The sequence below is a fragment of the Suncus etruscus genome, chromosome 9 (assembly GCF_024139225.1).
Source record: "Suncus etruscus isolate mSunEtr1 chromosome 9, mSunEtr1.pri.cur, whole genome shotgun sequence".
In the NCBI taxonomy this organism is placed as follows: Eukaryota; Metazoa; Chordata; class Mammalia; order Eulipotyphla; family Soricidae; genus Suncus; species Suncus etruscus.
Window position 1 is genome coordinate 1,931,997 of NC_064856.1, and position 22,627 is coordinate 1,954,623.

The window sequence follows — 22,627 nt, forward strand, 5'->3', positions numbered from 1 at the left end:
GTATTTCTATCCAATTGTAATGAGACTCTAGATTAATTACAGGTCCACTTGTACGATGTCAAAGGTAAAGCCAAAGTATTGGTATTGGTATATAATATAATATATTTATTACCCGTTGCTTAAATAAATTACTGCATTTGGATGCCTTTTTATTTTTGCCTTTCTGGGGGTTCACCCATGTAAGAGAGATTATAGGTAATGGTAGCTTAAGCTTTGTGTTTAGAGAGTTAGGACATAGAAAGGCTTCTATTATTTTTGACAGAGTTGAAAATAGGAAAAACATTTGCTTCAAAACTAACATCACTTGTTTCTAGCTGCAAATTATACGATTCTAAATGAATATTGAGGACTAACTTGTCATTGTGTCTCCCCCTCTTCAAAGTGTAATTCTTAGAATTCCTATAATCTATGAAATAAATTTTGATTTTCTCCCACCGCAGCCCCAGACACAGTTATTACACATGAAAAAAGAATATTTATAGGTCCTGTGGGATGCACAGGAAAAATAGGAAAGAGGCAACTTTTGTTTTTCCCTAGATGCCTTTCCATGTCACTAGTCAGGACAATAAGTTGTACGAGAGGGCTACTGTTTGCGGCAGTGTTATTCTGAAGCAGCTGCCCCTGTCTTTGCAAGTCTTTCTGATAAAATACCTGATCATTTTGTTTCTCCAAGAATTCTAAGTGTTCAAGCTGGACTTTTTTCAACTGATCCATTTCTTTGGACTGTTTCATTGCGAGCTGCAAAAAAAATTATGGTAAACCTTAGATCATAATCTTAAAAAATAAAACTTCTGTTTGGGTTATAGGAAAACAGGGTAATGGATAACTTTACAACTTAAGTTAGAGATGGTAAGACAAAAATGGGAGTATTTAAATTTATAACTCTGACTGTGAATATATTTCTTGCCAAAATTTTAGGAAATAATGAAGTCTCAGGTACATTTAAAACCTGGCTTTATTTTCTTTATAAAGTTGTGCCAAATAATGACCTTAATTATTTTAGTGAAAAACTCTTTTAACTTGCAGGTATAGGAAAGATAAAGTAGGAGATTTATTGTACAGAAAAATAAAATCATGCAAATTAGCTACAGTCTGTTATATAAGTGTAAATAATTTTAATAATAAAAGTTTTTCAAAGGGACAGTGCCAAGCCAGTTACAAATACTTACTCTCTTTCTTTCTTCCAGAAATTTTTTAGTGTTGCTGCTGTTTAATTCCCTGACTCGCCTAAAAGTAGTAAGCATAAACAGTAATCGTCATGACATCAAATAAAAGTTAACATATTAGAGACAAATGATGTTTCATTTACTTATACAGAGGGATCTTTCCTTTTCTTCATTTCATCGTGGAGTTTTAAATGTGCAATGTACAGAAAAAAATCTGTGCAACCATTACTCCATTAGTCATTACTAATTATTTGTCATATTTATTTATTTATTTATTTTGGTTTTTGGGCCACACCCGGCAGTGCTCAGGGGTTACTCCTGGCTGGCTGCTCAGAAATAGCTCCTGGCAGGCACGGGGGACCCTATGGGACACCGGGATTCGAACCAACCACCTTTGGTCCTGGATCGGCTGCTTGCAAGGCAAACGCCGCTGTGCTATCTCTCCGGGCCCGTCATATTTATTTCATAAGGGGCACACCCAGCAGTGCTCGGGTTTACTTGTGACGCTGTGCTCAGGAATAGTACCTGACACTGCCTGGTGAACAGGGTGAAGTGCTGGGAACAATGGCTAGGGGCCTGTCTTGCACACAGCCAACCTGGGTTGGATCACTCCCACACAAATGGTCTCTTGAGCCCACCAGAAGTGGTTCTTGAGGGTCTTGAGGGCTCAGAGGGTCCTGAGCACAGCTGGGTGTGTTTCAAATCACAACAACAAACAAGTCCATTAGCACTCTTGGACTCACCTTTCCCGCTCTGCTTTATTTTTGATAGATTTGTCTTGGCTGATGGCTTTGCTGTTTTCCATTGAAATCTTAGCTTGGTGTGCTCGCATTTCTTTGCTTTCCCTATGAGTTGGAAAGAAACAGGAACAGGGAATAGGAATTAATATTCAAGTGATACAATATTTCTTTTGTAGAAGATGAAAACACCTGGAGATGGATATTTTTCATTATTGAAGGTTGTTATTATTATAATATACTGTTGCCATTTCATTCTGTGAAAAAAAGTTCAGGGTCCCTTGTTCATGTGGATATTCCTCTCTGACAACGGTGGTTCATTAGTGTTCAAGAAACTTGTGAACTAGGAAGAGAAATTTTTTATCCATAAGCTCCAAGGACTTTCCAGTTTTGCTACATGTTCCTTGAAGGAGTGCCCTAAAGACAAGAAAAAGAGGAGGGAGGAAGAGAAAGCTATGGAAAAGGGTGAGAAAAAAGAAACTGGAGGAATAGAACAGGGATTAAAGTAGCTGCCTTGCATGTGGCCAACTGTAGTTTGATCCCCAGAACAACATAAGGTCCCCAGAGCACTGCAAGACGTGATTCCTGAGCACAGAGGGAGGAGTAAGCCCTGAAGACCACTGGATATGGCCCCCAAACAACAACAACATAGAACAATAGTGAGAGTATAGGCTGCCTAACCCTCCAAAGGCAACCTTCCTGATTTCTGACTGCTGGTGGGATTAAAATATGAATAGAATAAATGACAAAAGGATTCTGACACATATTTATGTATGCCCGAAAACTTCACCTTTTTAGATTTGCATGTGTACATTCAAGGCACATAATTCAGAACACTAAAATTATAGTATTATTAACAGAATTTTTCCCTGGCATCTATAAAGATCTCTACCAAATCACTGCCTGAAAACAAATCACCAAGAAGCCATATTATTGAAGTAATGTTTGTGCTGCCTCAATTGTGAAGATGGACAGCACTGAAATGGGGAGAGTTCTTCAGTCGTGACCTCAGAGTCAGAGATGGAGGATATGGCCAAAAATCCGGGAACAAAAGAAAATGTGTTTAGGATAGACACAGAATGAGCTCTCATATGTGGGGCATAAAATATCTAGAAAGCAAAAAAAAAAAAGGTCAAAGACAAGAGAGTCTGAGAAGTGATGTATAGTTAGATGTGGGCAGTTGGTGACTAGGAGGGATAACAGAGAAGAGTGGAGGGAAGTGGACACTCTGGTGTGCTAGAGAAGAGTTGTTGCACAAAAAAACTTCCATGAACTCTATTGTAAACCATGGTGCTTCAGATACAATAAAAGAAAGAAAGGGCACGGAAAGAAAAGAGCAAGGAAATGGTTCTAATATTTTCTCTACAATTTTTAGTAAATCAACCAGTTCTTTTTCATTCATAACTTGATAGTGGAAGGTTTCTGCAAAGTCTAAAGGTAAGATTTTTAAGCCAAGAACATTAGTGGTGCTGAAGACAAAAAACCTGCAAGATTTTGACGATATTGGTCATACTTTGACTAATTCCTCTGCTGTCATTAAATATAACTTTTTGTTTGGGGACCACACCCGTTGATGCTCAGGGGTTACTCCTGCCTGTATCACAGTCAGTAATGACTCCTGGAAAGCGTGTGGGGAGGGCATACAAGGTGCCAGTGATTGAATCTTGATTGGCTGTGTGCATGGCCAGCACCTTACCTGCTATAATATAACTCCAGCTCCAGTAGTTTAATTTTCAAGATAAAGGAGAAACTAGGCTATGGTTTCATCAAACAAAGAAGACAAAAATTTGCTTGCTTCATTTATTCTTTTTGGACACTGCCCTACTGTCCTATTTCTACAGGATCATTTCTTTATTCAGCTTTTACTTATTCTTTCTCGATCCGTCTATCTTTAACATTCATCAAGTACTATTATGTCAGGCAAAGTGGTTCCAACTTTGGTCAGTGAGTCAACAGACCCTTCAATATAGAAGCTTAGCTGATTGGTCTTTATTGCCTTCTATGTCTATTTGTTCTAGGAGATGCCATCTATTTCTAAAAGCCAATTCAAACCCAACTAGGAGTAGAAAGCCATGAATACTCTGAAGACAGCAGAGTCTCTCGAGGCTATCTGTTTTTTATTTTATTTATTTATTTATTTATTTATTTATTTATTTATTTTTAGCCCGGTGTCATACTTGTAGTTTGACATAATTTTCCATGTAATTGGAATATTGCTCATAATAATTAAGCATTTATAACAGTAGTAATGTATTACTTTTCATTTTGCTTTCATCAACTGTTTGTCATATACATATATATGCATATATACTCAAAACTGATTTTACGTCCTACTTGACTCACATAAACACATTAAAAATGAGGACTTTGCTATGGAGTTGCTAATTCTTTTACCTGTCATGAGAGAGCTTCAGCTGCTGGGTTTGCTGCTCGTGAGCAGTGATCAGAAGCTTTTTCAGCAACTCACACTGCTGGCTAAGGTGCAGGTCCCGGATTTCTTGCTCCTCAGCACTGTGGGTGTTGATCATCTCTGACCATTCCTTGGTGTGCTGTGCTACGATCTCTTTGACCTACACGGAAAAGGGGGTGATGGTGCACCAGGAGTTCTCACAGGTTAGGCATCAGCTAAAGCACAGTATTGAGTATGTATTTTAGATCCCTCCCACTCGTTTACTTAATGAATCAGTGGAGACTTACAGCCTATAAAATAAAAAAAAATTGTACTAATCATTGGGAATTGAAGCCATAGTTGTTGTTGTTGTTTTTAAACTAATCAGGGGCCAGAGAGATAGCATGGAGGTAAGGTGTTTGCCTTGCATGCAGAAGGACAGTGGTTCTAATCCCGACATTCCATATGGTCCTCTGAGCCTGCCAGGAACGATTTCTGAGCATAGAGCCAGGAGTAAACCCTGAGCGCTGCTGGGTGTGACCCAAAAACCAAACCAAAATAACAAAAATTAATCACTTTGCATTGCTACACTTAACCAATGCCCCTTATTTCACTGACTACTTATTCATACGAGCCTGAGGGTCTTTACACATTTCATAAATAATTTATCACTTTAAGCTTTTCTAGTATCATGCATAGAGTGTTCTCTTGACCAAGTGCTGTGTTTCATCTCCTGAATTAGGACTTGCCATGTCAACCCCAAGAGACAGAAATGAAAAAGTTTTCCCTCAAGATTCCATACTCTTTGCATTATGGTTTTGTAACTTATCACCAGAAGCTAGAATCTACTTTTCCACCTCCTTGAATCTGGCTGACCTTCTACTTGCTTTAACTGATAATAGAAAATCTTATGCAAATGAGACCTGGAAAATGTTCATCCTTTTGCTAGGCCTGGGACCCTGAGATTTCCCTTTGATTAAGTGCATGTTAGCCTACATGAGAATGAAGTAATGGTAATAAAAACAACAAATTAACTGCATACTAGATATTTGACCAAAGTCATCAATCATGACTGACAAGCTAAAATCACTACTGACAGCTAAAATCAGTAGAATTATCTACTTGAGTGAAGCCCAAATTCCAACTCATTAAATCTTGAGCTAATACCTGGTAACCATATTAAGCTAGTAATTGTTATCTGGTGCTATTATGCAGTAAAGGAAAGTTTATGTAGTAGTCAACATTTCTATTTATTAATGCAGATATAAGTATGACATATTACACAGGTATTAAATCTAGATTTTAGTCAAGAAGAAAGTGTGGGAAACAATTCTCAGAGACTCATGATTTACTATCCCTATTGACTTTAGAGCAGAAGAAACACAAAATAATGAGGACTAAGAAGATTCAGTTTGAATACCTTCATTGGAAGAATTACTTATGTTCTTGCCTGAGTCATACCACTTCGTTTTCTGACAGCACATAAATCTAAACTCTTGATTTCATTCTCATAAAACTTCCACAGAAAAGTTAGGATGATGTTTATCAGAGCTAGTTAGCTTCTGAGTTGTGTGGTTTTCTGTGATATGTAAAATTTAGGTCTATAGGAAAGTATAATCTATATTTCATAACTTTTTCTTTTAGTATGTTTATTGTTCCACTTATGCTTCTGAGGTACAAAACATATTATATATTAAATATGTTAGCATATTTTTAAAAATAAAGTTAAAAATATACCATGACATAACAAAGTCAGTAAGGAAAATATGAACCCTTCAGTTGTTTGACTTCTAAAATTGACCTTAAGCAACTATTATATTTAACATAAAGAAGAGGTATACTTTTTTAAAAATTACAAAATATCTTCTCTAAGTTGTTGCTGTTAAAAATAAAGCACTTTCTTACCTTAGATTTGTGATCTGTTGTGAGTGTCTGAATTTTAATCTCTGTTTCCTTTTTCATCTCAAGACAATTACTTCCTCTGGAAATGGAAAATCACAAATGCATATCCGATTTTAGATATCTTCCCATTCCCAAAGGCTTTTCTACAATGCTTTCTGATGAATACCTTTTGTTCACTAAACTTAGGCTATCATACCACACTGGGCACATAAGTTTTTCGAGTTATTGAAATATCACAAAATATCTGTATTGTGATTACTCAATTCAACCAGTACACAAAGAAACACTTTAGACCTAACAATTATTTCATTGTTAATGGTCTGTTAACAGGGTTTCCATTTTGGTTCCTGATTTCATTCAGTTTATTTTTACTTATTCACTGAAATAATATTTGTGATTGAAAACTAGAAATTAAGTCCTTAGCCTAAAAATGATTTTTTTCTTCCATTTTGGCTATAATACCAAATCTTTGTCTTTTATACATGCCAGCAAGGGAGAAAATAAAATTTCTTGGCATCACAAAGTGATTTTTGCTTTGCATACTTTTATATATATTGGGCAACAACCCAGAAACCATTATTGGCTATTTGAATGATTAAATTTTCTTCAAGAATATGAGAATTTATATTACTGCTGCAACAAAACAGTGCCTCATCTTGTCTTCAGCATTCATTCTTTTACTTACTATGACCCTAAGTCAGGTACTTCATTAAACTACTAGTTGAGCGTACCTACAAAAAAGCATTAATATAAAATTCTTAAAATTAAGCATTAATATAAAATTCTTAAAAATAATAGGGCCGGAGAGATAGCATAGAGTTAGGACATTTGCCTTGCATGCAGAAGGGTGGTGGTTCAAATACTGGCATCCCATATGGTCCCCCGAGCCTGCCAGGAGCGATTTCTGAGCATAGAGCCAGGAGTAATCCCTGAGTGCCACTGGGTGGCACCCCCAAAAAAGAAAAGTATCAAAAATCTATTAATTTTCAAGAGTTGGTACTGAGATATGTTTTCCCTCTGGGGTGTTATTCACCGGGCTTGGAGCACTGCAGAAACACCTTCACCCTATACCGGTTGATTCTATACACAAACCTTCAAAGTAAATGAAATGATTTTTTTAATGTTTGCTTTGGTTTTCACCACACTGACTGAATGTTCAAAGGTTACTTTTGACTCTGCACTCAGGAATTACTTATAATGGTAAAAGGAGACCATATGGAATACTGGGAATTGAACCTGGGTTGGCCACATGAAAGACAAGTACAAGTACACTCACTATACTATCTCTTTGGCCGCAACAATTATGGTTATATTCCACAATCTTATCTGTCAGCATTAGCAAATAACTTTTGTAATATTAAGAATCAATGCTGGGACCGGAGAGATAGCAGAGCGGTGTTTGCCTTGCAAGCAGCCGACCCAGGACCTAAGGTGGTTGGTTCGAATCCTGGCATCCCATATGTTCCTCCGTGCCTGCCAGGAGCCACATCTGAGCAGATAGCCAGGAGTAACCCCTGAGCACCACCGGGTGTGGCCCAAAAAAACAAAACAAAAACAAAAACAATGAATCAATGCTGTATTCTTCAGTGCATCAATATTGGTAATAATTATCTGGCGATGCAAAGTGATATTTATAATTTTAATTTTTCCAATTTTATCTTGCTTTCCTTCTCTCTCCCTTTTACCTTAAAGATGTTTGGAATCAACAACTGTAGCTTTAAAGTAAAGCCTATCATTTTTACTTCAATCATTCTCTTCAACTAAATGACAATTTACTTTCTACAAATAATTTTTGTTTTGTTTTGTTTTGTCTTGTTTTGTTTTTGGGGTTTTGGGTCACACCCGGCAGTGCTCAGGGGTTACTCCTGGTTTTATGCTCAGAAATCACTCCTTGCAGGCTCCAGGACCATATGGGATGCCGGGATTCGAACCACCATCCTTCTGCATGAAAGGCAAACACCTTGCCTCCATGCTATCTCTCCAACCCCTCTACGAATAATTTTTCATGATGAAAATAGATCCAAGACTAACCAAGCAGCTGATCTGTGGGAAAAGACACAAAACATATAGAAATTCAGAAGGATTAAGGAGATAAGCAGCATTACCCTTTCTTCTTCATTGCTTTCTCTAGGATTTTCTCATGAGTTGACTTCTCTTTGTCATACTGTGCCACGATTTTGTCAACTTGCGTGCAGTGTAGCTTCTGCATAGTACTGTGTTCCTGAACAAGAAGACATTGCGGTTAAAAGTGGAGCTGATAAACTTTACTTCTGAGCGCAGGCATCCCTTTTAATAGCTTTTCCCAAGTTTTGATTTAAAAAATCTGAGAACTAAAAAGGGAGTTTTTCACCCAACATAAGACCATCTGGTATGGAGGTATCCACAAGTGCATTTTTACCTCCAGGCTCATGAACATGCCCCCCCCCCCCCTCAAAAGACAGCTCATCTGCTCTGGGCAAAGCCAATCATCCTATAGCCCTTTCTTCTGCATCTATTAATTGCCTCCAAATATCAATTCTCTTCCTTTGTTTTATAGTCAGAGAAACCTAATTAGGCTCCTAACCTTCCACACATTTGTCTTCAAATCCCCATTTCTTCTCTTACATACATAAACAGCATATCCTTGTCATGTAAAATGACCTCTAAACAACAAGAGCAGTGGGAACAGTCACAGTGATTGCCACTACCAGCTGACTTGAAATTGCCATCACCGGATAGTCTTGCCAGCTTTCATACATGGATGCATTTAAGACTATAGCTTTATCTAAATATATGTACATACAACATGTTCTTGTTATATAATATTTTCTTGTTCAGTCACTGGAGTTACGGCTCCAAGGTTTCAAATATTAATATTTCTCAATAGGCATTATTTCCCCTTGTTTCAAACTAGATATTCTTATTTGCTCAGTCCTCAAAGAGAGGAAGCCAGGAATATCCAACTTCTAATGACGCTGAATGTTTTATTGTTATATCTAATCTTACCTGAAAATGGAAAGAATTAGCATAATTAGCATATTTAAGAGTGAAGTGGAAAGATGTTGAGATCAGTGGTTTTTAACTCCCAGCCAGTGGATATGGAGCAGTCCACAGGTAAAAAAAGGCTCAAAACCAGTTTTCTATTCTATAATCATTTTCATAATATATATGACATTTTATTTGTTTTATATTTAAGTGAGTTATTTAATTAGAAGATTAAGATTTTTTTCCCTAACTGCTTCAACCTTAAGTAAGGCCTATTTTATGAAACTCTTCAAAATATTTAATGAAAAGAACTTTAACATCAGATAAAAGATAACATTACTTTCTCAGCAATGTTAATAAATCAGTACAAGTTTTGAACTATACGTTGTTCATATGCACACATATATGTTTACATATATATAAATTCATCAGAAATTCATTGGAGTGTCCCAGCTTTCCTGTTCAATGGATAAAAGCACTAGGGGGAAGAACTAGAGGAAGGGGCGCTGTGCTCCTAGGAGCTGAATTCACAAGTGTGAAAACTGGGGTATGCAAGGTAATGCTATCCTGTTCTGGATTTGGGGGTCAGAAAATTAATACAGAACAAAATGTGGCTTACTTTGTGGCTGAAAGAGAATCCATTCACCCTATTACTAATGAATATATTAGAAGGAGTTTTGTGAAGGAGTTTGTAGAACTCCATCAGATTAAAGACACAGGTTCTCCCATCTTCAATCCTGGGAGAGAAGCTACTTACAGTTTGTACTATTCATCTTTAAAACTAGGATCCTAGTACCTACTCCCCAGGATTACTAGGGTTAAAATAAAATAGAGTATAAGTCATCTTTCAGATATCTTTATGCCAGGGGTCTTAAACTCGCGGCCCGCGGGCTGTTTGTGGCCCTCTGTACATTTTGTGGCCCACGGCCTGTCCTCAAATATCGCAGTATTCGCGATTATTCGCTTACCGAATAATCGCAATAAAAATCGCATTAGTAAGAAAAAAATCGCATGAAACATTCGCATACCCCGAGCAGTTCCGTTTGGGGTATGCAAACGTTTAATGCGATTTTTTTTTGTTTTTACTCATGCGATTTTTTATTGCCAATATTCGGTAAGCGAAATCCCTTATGCGACCCTGCCTCACCCCGAGTTTGCTTCCTGCGGCCCCCAGGTAAATTGAATTTGAGACCCCTGCTTTATGCCTTATTCAAAATATGGAAACAAAAAATATAAAAACAAAACATATCTATGCATATCATTTAACACTCATGATAATATAGAGTAAAGATAAGAGACAGACAGAAAACATTCATTAAATTAATAAACTTCCCTAAGCTGAATCTAATGTATCTTTCACTGAATGTATCTTTACTTAAATTGATGGAATTTAGATTGGCATGGGAAAAAAACACCATTGAAATAACAAAAACAGGGGCCGGCGAGGTGGCGCTAGAGGTAAGGTTTCTGCCTTGCAAGCGCTAGCCAAGGATCAGGACCGAGGTTCGATCCCCCGGTGTCCCATATGGTCCCCCCAAGCCAGGGGCAATTTCTGAGCGCTTAGCCAGGAATAACCCCTGAGCACCAAATGGGTGTGGCCCGAAAAAAAAAATATTAAAAAAAAAAAAAAAAAAAAAGAAATAACAAAAACACTTCATATATACCATTGAAATAACCAAATACTAAAATGAATAGATAAATACTTCATCTAAGATTTAGAAGCCTGTATGCATATTGACAATACTTTTATGTTTTCCCGGGCTCTCTGCAAGCTTTAATCAAGACGTAGTAGAGGTGGTACAGTTCTTTTATCTTTTCTTTTTTTTTTTTAATTTTGGGGGCAGATCTGACTCTACCTAAACCAAGACTTATTTCTGACTCTGTATTCATTCAGGGATTATTCCCAGTGGTGTTTGGGAGTCAACATTCAGTGCGAAGGATGGAACTATTGTTGGCTGTTTGCAAGGCAAGCATCATTCCCAGTACTATCTCTCTGCCCTGTGGCATAATCTATATCTCTTGTGAATACCATTAAGAGGATGTTTCTTAAATAGTCTGGTGTAGATCAGGCAAGGAAATGTTGGGACTTGAAGATATACTGCCATAGATGTCTTCCAAGGGAAATATTCTGGGAACCTATTAACCCAGATATTTGATCTGAGTTATGTATAAGACTAAGACCCCTTGTATTATAAAGATGTTAATTATGGAGTCAAATTTATAAATTATTCTCCACAAAGGCAGGACAAGTTTTTATTTGAGGCACAAAGCTGGGCACAAAGCAATGCTCAATATACACGAGTTGAATAATAATAATAATAATAATAATAATAATAATAATAATAATAATAATAAAAAGCCTACTAGAAGGACTTGAGAGATAAAAGAACAGTGGTTAAGGCATTTGCCTTGCACACTGCAAACCCAGATTCAATTCTTATAGTCTCCTAAACCCATCAGGGGTGATCCTTGAGCACCACTGGGTATAGCCAACAACCTGGAGAAAAAGAAGCCTACAGTAAAATAACAAGATGGTTTTGATTCAGTCAATAATTAACTCAAGTAGCCTTATGATATGTATATAATTCTATATAAATAGACTTCAGTTTTTTTGAAAAAATGAATGCAATCTATTTGTTCAATCTACTGTGGCTGGTTATGAGTTGTATTAACTAATGTCTAAAAAATAATTGGAAATATCTAAAAATCTTGGATTAAAATGATTAGAGTTAATATAAATAACACATCTGGTCTTAAAAATAATTCCTGTGTTTCTTTTGGTGATTAAAACTTTAGCCACATGTGCTCGACAGCGATTCCTTAGTGTTTTGAGATAATGCAGTAGTCAGATATTACTTTTCCTTTCATTAAGAATTGAGCATTTTGATTACTAATCCTCATGCCTACAAGATCAAGACACAATTTCTGATGTGCATACTGATTGTCAGGAAATAATATCTATATTTAATTTTTAAAATTATTATCAATTGTATTCTTTTGCATATTTTAAGTTTTGGCACACCCTAAAGTGCTCAGGGGCTACTATGGCTTTGCACTCAGGGATCACTTCAGAGGTGCTCTGGAGAAAATATGGGATGCCAGCGATCAAACCTGGGTCAGCTGCATCAAATACAAGTGCATTACCTGCTGTATGATTTCTGGACTATTGCTCTCACCCCTTATTCTTTTCTTTTAATTAAATCATGAGATGCTATAAAAAAAGATTTTTTTCTCACCCATTCAGAGGAAAAGTACAAAATTTAAATGTAATGACTTAAAAGTCTATCTTAATTAGGACATTACCAGTCATCAAGTCTGTAGGTGGCTCTGATCTCTGTCCTGTTCTACTTCATAAGAGAGTCAGTTGTGGAAATGTTATTGACTTCCTAATGTTGAATTATAATGGAAAAGAAAAGAATTTTGCTGCTAACAGCTAAATTGCTCGTCTGGCAAGAAGTAACATTTTCATTCGTTGCTTTTCTGAAATATACTTTCATCAATTTCTCAGGCATTTTATGCAACTTCTCAAATGGTCCAGTTGCAAATTAGTGATCTAATGAATGCTTCTCATCTTCAGGTGCAGTTTTGTTGTCCCATAAAATTTCAAATTTTGTAATTCTCTTTTTAAGTATGAGGCTGTACATATGCTTTTGCCAACAATTGTAGGTGGGTAGGAAGTCTGAGTAGACCTTTGGACAGGCATGAGAACTCTCTGTCTTCTCTACCTGCCTGCCTTCCACATTTGCTTTATGCATGGTTCCTATATGTTTCTGACTTATATTCTACTTCAACTATGTTAGTGGGATATTCATTCAATTGTAGGTTTAGTTGTTCTCAGAATTGACTGCATTGGGAATATGAAAAGCAACTCCGTTTCTCAAGAAAACCCATGCTTCAAGACTTCAATTAGTCATTCAGTAGAGTGAATTACAGTTTCTTAATGATGTGTGTGTGTGTGTGTGTGTGTGTGTGTGTGTGTGTGCATCGTGAAATGGACAATTGAAAACTATTCTCTGGTTTCCATTTCAAAGTGAAGAGGTGGTTCCAGAGAGGGAAAGAGAAATAAAAGTGCCTGCCAGTTGCATTCAAGGGTAAAAACAATTAAGCAGTGACATTTTCATCTAGACATTTCAATCACCATCTTGATCTCATGTGGTGAAGAAATGGTCATTACTTCTGTCTTTTTTTCCACCTTACTAAAAATAAATCATACAGCTATTTCAAATGTCCTGTTGCAAGCAAGTAGTAGATCCTCATTTTAATGATGTGATTCCTGCTCTACCTCACAGCTACCTTTTATGTTGCACAAGAAGTCTTTGTAGAACATGCTTTTATTTCTCAAAGCATTGAATTATAGTTCAAGAATACATTGCTTCCCTTTAAGTCTGGAAAAGTAAAACAGCATTATTTCCCAAGAATAATACTAAGAAATGAATTCCCCATAGCCACCAGATATTAATTATGCTCTTGTCTTTGCTTTCATTATTAAATTCCAAGGTTGAAGCTATGCTATGCTTGGTGTGATGTAATACTAATCAAATTTCACAGGGGAGGTCATTTTAAAACTCAAAGTGAGGGAGCAGCAAAAACTGATACCATTCACGTGATTACAAAACTATTATGAGTGTTAGAGGGGCCAGAGTGCTAATACAGTGGGTAGGACACTTTTCTTGTATGATGCTGACCCAAGTTTGATCTCCAGCACTTCCTAAGGTCCCTTCAGCCTGTCAGGAGTGATCCCTGAACACAGAGCCAGGAGTAAGCCCTGAACACCGCCAGATGTGGCAGCAAAATTAAAACAAGCAAAGAAAAAATTGGATTAGGATGTTTCATTGAAAGGATTGGGGAATTTATTCTCATCATTGCTTGACAATAGGGAAGAAGCTCTTTCTCAAGAAAGTATGGTTAACATCTTTAATGCAGCTATTCGAGTTTCTAACAAAGGGCAAAGAACAGTAAAGATCTCAACAATATTCCAAAAGAACCAATTTCCAAAATTTAGTGTGTACAGACTTAGTTCAAATATATTTACAAAAATTGTTCATGGAAATAAATAAAAATAAAGATAGGATCGATTAGAACATATAGAGCACAGTAGAAGTAGTACCAAGAGGAAAGTTCATATAAATATGGTATTATAATGGGAAACAAAAATCTTAGGAAAAGTATCCTCACCAGCAAAGTTAGTATAATGAAGGTTGGAGAAAAGATGGCTGAAAGGAGTTAAGATGCAGGCCAAGCTAAGAATGGCAAATGCTTAAATAGGTTTATGATATAGGCCACACAAGTGATGGCCAGGGCCAACAAAGATGTTATCTCTCTGGAAGCCTGCTTGTGAGTGATATTTCTACCCTCTGCTTTCCTGGACCCAGATACCCGCTGACTGAAGGGGGTTGCAGAGCCACGTGGCCTGGGATGGCAAAGAAAGGCCCCTCCATGTGTCCACTACTATCCAAGCCCATCCTAAGGGCTGTAACTCTACACCTCACTGCAAGAACTCTACCCAAGACCTCCCTGCCTGGAGCCCACACCCCACAAGGAAATCTCAAAAGACAATGGGGAAGCCTATACTTTCATCAAAAGTATAGACCTATATAACACTACCTCTTTCCCTGTTTTTCCCAAATGTAATCTCTTGTATCACTTTCTCCCTTTTTCTTTGTTTTTTTTTTCTTGTTCATTTGTTTGTTTTGTTTTGTTTTTATTTGTTTTATTTTAGTTTTTTAATTTGATTTGTTTTTGCTTCTTTTGGGTCACACCTGGTGGCTCTCGGAGGGTGCTCCTGCCTCTATGCTCGGAGGTCGCCCCTGAAGGGCAAGGGGGACCATGTGGGATGCTGGGATTTGAGCCACCGTCCTTCTGCAGGAAGGACAGACGCCTTGCCTCCATGCTATCTCTGCTCGCCCCACTTTATTCCTTTAATTATGTCTTTTAATCTTTTTAAAAAAGAAACTTTTTTTCTTTTGATATGTGTGATCATATATATTTTTAGTTTTTGCCGTATGTCTGTTTTCTCTCTCTCCACCACCAAATCCACCAGCAATATAATGTAGCACCATTTTTTCCTGCAAAGGCATATTTAAAAAAGGGAAAATTTTATGTGTAGAAGCAAGCTCTTATCTCCTAGGTATAAGAACTCATACATTTTTACAACACAGGGGCATTTCCCACCCTGAACGTATGTCATGTGGAACCAACTTAGACTCTAGGGAACTAGGCACCGACTGTCCAGCTTAGACTCCTGGATACCAGAAACAGAAACGACAGAGTTCTCCACAAAGGGTCCAGGACCCAAATCCCCTCCAGGGCATCCATAATGCTGCTCTGACACCAAAATGAGCCAGTTCTAAATTGATAACCTGACAACGAGGAAATGGGAACAACTTGATCTAAGAGCAAGTTGTCCTTCCTCACCAACCAATGATAAGATAAAATCAGAAGACATGCCTCCCTTTGATCTGTGCAAAGGCCAAGATCGCTATCTACAGATGACTGGTTGTTACAACCAGGACAGTACACATTACGGGACCAACAACAACAACAAAAACTCTAGCCTAGCTTTTGGTCTACAATCTGTTCAACAAACAAGATCTCCAGTTCCAGAGGTCTGATTGAGACAATTGCAACTGAATGGGTCTTCCTGAAACATAACAAAAGACTCTATCCCAGGCTCCATCCTAGCAGCAGTATAATGACCACCAACTACAGAAGATGGATTAAAACAACACTGAAGAAGCAGAACTGTAGAACCACAAAGACTTCATCATAAGCTCCATTCCTTGAGCTGTACAGACACCAAGATCTCTACATACAGAGGTCTGATTTTACCGTACATGATAAAGCAGAAGTCTTCCATACACCACAAAAGCACCAATGGGAGAGTAAATTATCATGCAAGGAGTCTATAGTTAATTCCATGGCAGTATACTTCAGGGGTGGAGAAACCCTGTATCTCATAGGCTAATGTATCTATAATATCCCCAATAGTTACTGTGCCTATGCAGGGGGAAAAGGGCACAAAATAATCATTTTATCCACATATATATTGATTGATTGATTGATTGAATTTTTTTGATTTCTTTATTTTGGTGTAGAACTTGAAGTTGATGTCTCCAATTTTATTTTATTTTATTTTGTTTTCTCTTTCTCTTTCTTTTTGCACTCCAGCATGGTTTGATTTCAGGACCAAGACTATTGTGTGGTGTTTGTCTTTATTGCTGTAGTGCACACTGAATATTTAGTGGATATTTAATTTGATATTTCTTTCTGTATTGTTGTTGTGTTTCAATTGTCTTTTTTTTTTTTTTTTTTTGGTTTTTGGGTCACACCCGGTGGTGCTCAGGGGTTACTCCTGGCTGTGTGCTCAGAAATAGCTCCTGGCAGGCACGGGGGACCATATGGGACACCGGGATTGGAACCAACCACCTTTGGTCCTGGATCAGCTGCTTGCAAGGCAAACACTGCTGTGCTATCTCTCCGGGCCCTCAATTGTCTTTTTCATGTCCTCTCTCAAACTGAGGTTGAAAGCCTCTAGAAGGACTCCACCCATTTTCAGCTTATTTGATTTTTCTTTTCTTTTCTTTCTTTATTCATTTATTTATTTATTTATCTTCCATTCTATTGCTTTTCTTTCCTTCAAACAAAACCACATAACTCAAATTATCTAGCTCCACCTCTCAAATGGAGGGGAAAACAAGGGAGGGTACCAGGACCAAACAGATATATGATCACTAATAGTAAGCTAGACAAATAAGGGACCACCTACTCTAGCAGCCGGGGGGGGGGGAGGGAGGGGGATGATGGTGGTGGATATAGGTTGCAGGAAGGTTGCAGGGGATGGAGAGGACAAATTTGGTGATGGGTATTCTCATGATTCAATGTTAATATGTACCTAAAATACTACTGTGAAAGATATGTAAGTCAATATGATCAAAATAAAAATTAAAAAAAATTAAGATTCTCTTCCTTTCATTGCATTTCATGGAAGGAGCCATATATCATCCTCCCAATAGCAGCTGTTACTGTGATAACCTCTCAGGAAAAAATAAAACACCCTGTTTTCCTGTGACTCAGTGATGGAGACTAGAAGTAGTAGGGTGTGTGAGCACAGTGAAGGCTTTCAGTGACAGAATTCCCTAGGCTACCTCCTACAGGTTTCTTAAATTTGCAGTTCATTCTGATAAGTTCCTAAAATCACTGCCAAAAGATTTCTAAAGGGGGAAAAGCAAAAGAACTGTATTTTAGATGTAGGCTACTGAGCTGAATTTTTTGTAAAGGAATAGAAGCCAGAAAAGCTCTCAGAATTCCAAGGCAAGAATGATGGAGTTTGTTTGCAGTTTCTTTGTTAACACACTGTGTGCAAAGTAATTGCAATGAACCAGAAATCAAGCAACCAACAGGCAAAGATCCTCAGCTCATATTTAATGTTCAGTTCCTGGGAGGGGATGGGGATGGAGGAAAAAGAAGTATGAAGCAGTAATATTAAACTTTTCAATGGGTGAAGTGGCATAGGCATTTGGAATGACTATTAAAATGCATTTAACCAATTTTTTATCAGTCAGTCTCAAATATTTCACATTTCTTTTTCTTTTTCTTTTTGGTTTTTGGGTCATAGACAGTGGTGCTCAGAGTTTACTTTTGGTTCTGTTCCCAGGGTTTTGGGGACCATTTGGAGGACTATGGATTGGAGTTAGTCAGCTGCATTTGAGATAAATGCTCTTCCTGTCATATTATCACTTTTCCCCCAGCATATTATATTTTTAACTAGATAAAATAAATGAAGTACTGTTCAGTTAGTTGTTATAAATTTCTCAAATTTTGGCAGTGAATAATTTAATCTTTGCATAATAAAATAATAGTTTTGAGACTTTCATCAGAGCGATAAAATAAAAAGAAAACAAAATAAAATAACACACATATGTCTGCACACACAAAACACTGCACCTTTGCATGCTTCTTCTTTAAAGAATTTAACTCCTTCTGTTGTTTCTTTAAGTGTTTCAGGTAAGCCTGTGGAAGGAACAAAGAAAATCCAGAAATCAACTTTGGTAGCCACAAAGATTACACTTGGGAAGCAGAAATGTGTTGATCCTCCCAATATGCATTCTAAGACAGTTTTGCAAAATGAAGCAATTTTACCTTCATCTGTTTCAAATCTTCTATCCTTACTTGAGGGATAAGTTCTATACCTTGAAAAGAAATTGGGTTGCTGTTAGAGAAAATAAGAACAATCGATAATGTATAATTTGAAGTCTCATTCTTCTAAAGACTTTGAAGCAGAATTATAGGTAACGTTATTATGTTCTCTTGGTTTAATAATCTCTCTCTTTCTCTTTCTCTCTCTCTCTCTCATCCAGTGATGCCACAGGCTTATTCCTAATTTTATGCTCAGGAATCACTTCTGATGAGCTCAGTGGACCATATGGGGTGTTTGGGTATTAAATCTATACGGGTCTCATATAAGGCAAGTGCCCTTAATTTTCTCCTCCTGTTTCAAGGCCCAGCTGCATTAGGATCTCATTCATAAATATTCTGTGGGAACTCCGTTGGAGAAAACAGTATGTCCCTTGCTGTTGTTTCTGAAGTGTCAAGCCCTGATTCCCTTTGCATGGTCTCTGCACTCTATTGCCCCTTTTCCCATGTGAGATTCCTGAAGCATAAGGCATCGCTCATAGAACAGAAGAGTGGTCACCTCAAAAGCTCTGGAATACTAGCCAAAATAAAACATGTATAGACCTTTTTCTTTTTTTTAAATTAATATCTTTATTTAAACACCTAGAGTACAAATACAATTGTAGTTGTGTTACAGTCATGTAAAGAACACCCCCCTTCACCAGTGCATCATCCCCATCACCAATATCCCAAATCTCCCTTCTCCCCATTCTACCCCCACCTGCACTCGTGATAGGCTTTCTGCTTCCCTCATTCATTCACATTGTTATGATTGTTCTTATTGTAGTTATTTAACTAACATGGACCTTCTTTTTCAATGTGTCTAAACAAAAACAAGTCATCTTCTAGGATTACAACTCCACAGTCTTAGGTAATCTGGTCACACAACAATGCTTTTCTGGCTACTTAACTCACTACAATTAATCTTTATGTCCTAGTAGGCATAATACAAGATTTATGGGAGTGGGGTTAATCACACCTGGATGTGCTCAGGGTTTATTCCTATTTCTACACTCAGGTATCACTCCTGGCTAGTTGTGGGACCATCTGGGTTCCTGGGAATCAAAACTAAATTGGCCATTTACAAGGCAAGTGCCTTACTCACTGTACTATTATTCTGGTCCCACAATACACGAATTTTAAACAAAAACACTTCTGTTTTCCACTGTCCATCTCAGTCTGACTTAAGTTCATAATGACCACTGCTGGTTGCAAGGCACAAAGCCTGCATTATTACCATGTTCCATGTTCTTTCCAGAGAAGAATAGACAACCAGATGTAGGGAAAGGATAATTTGGTCTACTTTTGTGCAGTCTCATTTTTGAAATTTGTTTCACAAAGCTCAATGCACACTTAATTAACTGCTAAATTACTGGGCTACTTTGGTTTGAGATGTCTTATTCTTTACCTTAAACTGCAGCACTATTTAATCTTAAGTGTACAAACAACTTAATTTTCTGTAACTAGGGCACAAAATTCACATATAATTCAGGAAATATGCTTATTTAAGTAAGAAAAATAAATTTACTAAAATAATTCTGGTTAAGGCGAGAATTTCAAGGAGGGCTGATGCTACCCAATCAAAATAAATGCCTGGCCAATAAAAGTGGAGGTCTTTAATGACCCATATGTTGTTACCTATATAGTAGCTAAATATTATTAGCACCTGGCACATACTAGTCATGGTGATGTCATATCTTATGACTTTTTGTTATCACCCAAAAGTAACCAATTTTGTCGGACTTGAATGCCATTTGATAATTTTATGAACATAAACAACTATAATATATGTCTGTAGGCTAAATATCTGCCAAATGTAGAAAAATATCAAAGAAAATTAAAAAAGTCTAACTTTTGTTATTCTATTGATTATGTGCTCTTTGCCTCCAGATAAGAGTACAGAAAATATTCTGGAAAGCACTGGACGATCGTTTAGTGAAGTTCACAGTGTAGAAAATTTAAAAAAAATTCTCTTTGCACTCAAAATATTTCTAGTCAACTACTTACAGTCTTCCTAATTTCTTAAAAATCTTTGTGTTGTTTTATAAAAATATTTACTTTTTATTTATTGAAGTAACAGCAATTTAACATCAATAAGTATTTAAATATTTTAGGAGAATAATATTATCACACCATTTTCAACAACAAACTGCTGAAAATCTTCCATCAGGCAGAAAAGGAGAAACTTCCTGCCTCAATCCAAGAAGGCCTCAGGGTTCTCAGCCCAGACCGATCTACCAGGGAAGAGTCAGCAGCCATGGTTTTTTTGGGAGCTTAGTGTTGGAGCTATGTTGCTTTTCTTTTTTTTTTTTTTTTTTTTGTGGTTTTTGGGTCACACCCGGCAGTGCTCAGGGGTTATTCCTGGCTCCAGGCTCAGAAATTGCTCCTGGCAGGCACGGGAGGACCATATATGGGACGCCGGGATTCGAACCGATGACCTCCTGCATGAGAGGCAAACGCCTTACCTCCATGCTATCTCTCCGGCCCCGCTATGTTGCTTTTCTAATGGTAAGACTATTACTATTGTTTTAAGAAGTCTCCGTAGTATTTTCCATAAAAGCAGAACCAAAGGACATTCCTACCTACAGTGAATGAGGATCCTTTCTTACCACATACCCATAGGCAATAGTTATTTTAGTATTTTTGATATATGCCATTTTCACTGGCATAAGAAAATTTCACTGTTCTTTTGCTTTGCATTTTTCTGAGAACAAGTTGCTTTTTCCTAACAATGAGCACTTTATAAACCTGCAGGCTGACCCTGACTATATGTCTTCTTCAAGAAGCTTTTTCCAGTTTTTGATAGGGCTATTGATTTTGCTGTTGTTGAGCTTTTTTGAGTGTTTAATATATCTGGATATTAGTCCTCTATCTGATATATGGTATGCAAATACTTTCTCCCATCCAATAGGTTATCCTGAATATACAATACTTTCATTAAATTAAATTTATATGTAACAGTAAATCATAAACACAATTTTAGTATTAAACTTTGCTTGTGGCTGGTAATGAAGAATAAACATTTTATAGAACTAGTTAACTACCTATTTTCTAGTATATAAGACGACTGGGTGAATAAAAAGACCCCCTAATTTTTCTGTTAAAATATATGGTTTGAGCTCTATTCACCGTATAATACTACCTCTCTTTTAATGCACAGCAAATGCAAATTGAAAACCGTAAGAGAAAAAGAGTAAAACCTTCAAAGGTTAAAAGTATATGCTTAATAAAGCTAGACTTTGGAGTGCCAATGATAATTTTACATTTGTTATTTGTAGTGAGTGACTGTAATATTTTAATTGTGATCTACATTGAGAGCAGGGAGAGGGGGCTCCTCTAAGAGCAGCTGGCTGGGGTGCAGTGATTAATAGGGAAGCTATAGGGAGACAGAGCGCCTCCTCTGTGTCCCATAAAAGCTGAGCAAAGTGCTGAGCACCAGATAGCCCTATATTAACGTTGACACCGGTGGCTGGATGGGATGTATCGCTCAGTAACTCAGCTCCTCTGTGTTTCTTGAAAGATGAATCAGGATGAGTAGAGACTGAGTGATGATGCCTGGCAGCTGGATAGGATGCAGTGGCAAGAGGGGGGTGGATCACTCATCCTTGAAGTGGGAGTAAGAATAAGATGACCCCTGACTTTTAATTAAGTTTTTCATGGGTTAAAAAGTCATCTTCTACACTGGAAAATACAGTAGATATTTTGTGCAAGGGATCTAGCAGATGAAATTTAGCAAATATGCTCATTCTGTTAGGTTCTTAGAAAAATTAAGCAATTCGGGGCCGGGCGGTGGCGCTGGAGGTAAGGTGCCTGCCTTGCCTGCGCTAGCCTAGGACGGACCGCGGTTCGATCCCCCGGCGTCCCATATGGTCCCCCAAGAAGCCAGGAGCAACTTCTGAGCGCATAGCCAGGAGTAACCCCTGAGCGTCACAGGGTGTGGCCCAAAAACCAAAAAAAAAAAAAAAAAAAAAGAAAGAAAAATTAAGCAATTCGTTTAATCCACACAAAAAAAACATGTTCAATTTTTGTGGAATAATGAAAACTTAAAATAAAGAAATAGTAATTCTGCATGCCTTTGTAAAAGAAGACTTAAGAAAGAATGAAACGTTCCACGACAGATAAAGAATCTAAGCAAGTCTGCTTTACCTTTTTTGGTTTCCACGCCAGACCCTAGGGCAGCTGTGGTGGTTGGCCTGAGCTCAGAGCTGCTCTGAGGAGTCACATTTGCCTTGGCAGTATTGGCCTTCCCTTTCTTGTCGTTCTTGGAAGTATCACTGGGCACATCAGCTATGTCGCTC

General features: G+C 37.4%; 1 protein-coding gene across 6 annotated transcripts in view; it reads right to left on the reverse strand.

Annotated features, from left to right (window-relative positions):
• The window catches only part of PLCB4 (phospholipase C beta 4), a 418,068-nt gene that overhangs the window by 4,864 nt on the left and 390,577 nt on the right, over window positions 1–22,627 (reverse strand). For all 6 annotated transcript variants that reach the window (XM_049780221.1, XM_049780218.1, XM_049780220.1 and 3 more), the window contains 9 exons: window positions 22,476–22,626; window positions 18,297–18,346; window positions 18,102–18,167; window positions 8,300–8,415; window positions 6,198–6,273; window positions 4,298–4,473; window positions 1,910–2,011; window positions 1,170–1,227; window positions 652–738 (listed from right to left, as the gene is read on the reverse strand). In XM_049780221.1, coding sequence (XP_049636178.1) covers window positions 652–738; window positions 1,170–1,227; window positions 1,910–2,011; window positions 4,298–4,473; window positions 6,198–6,273; window positions 8,300–8,415; window positions 18,102–18,167; window positions 18,297–18,346; window positions 22,476–22,626 — 882 coding nt within the window. The remainder of the gene's footprint in view (window positions 1–651; window positions 739–1,169; window positions 1,228–1,909; window positions 2,012–4,297; window positions 4,474–6,197; window positions 6,274–8,299; window positions 8,416–18,101; window positions 18,168–18,296; window positions 18,347–22,475; window position 22,627) is intronic.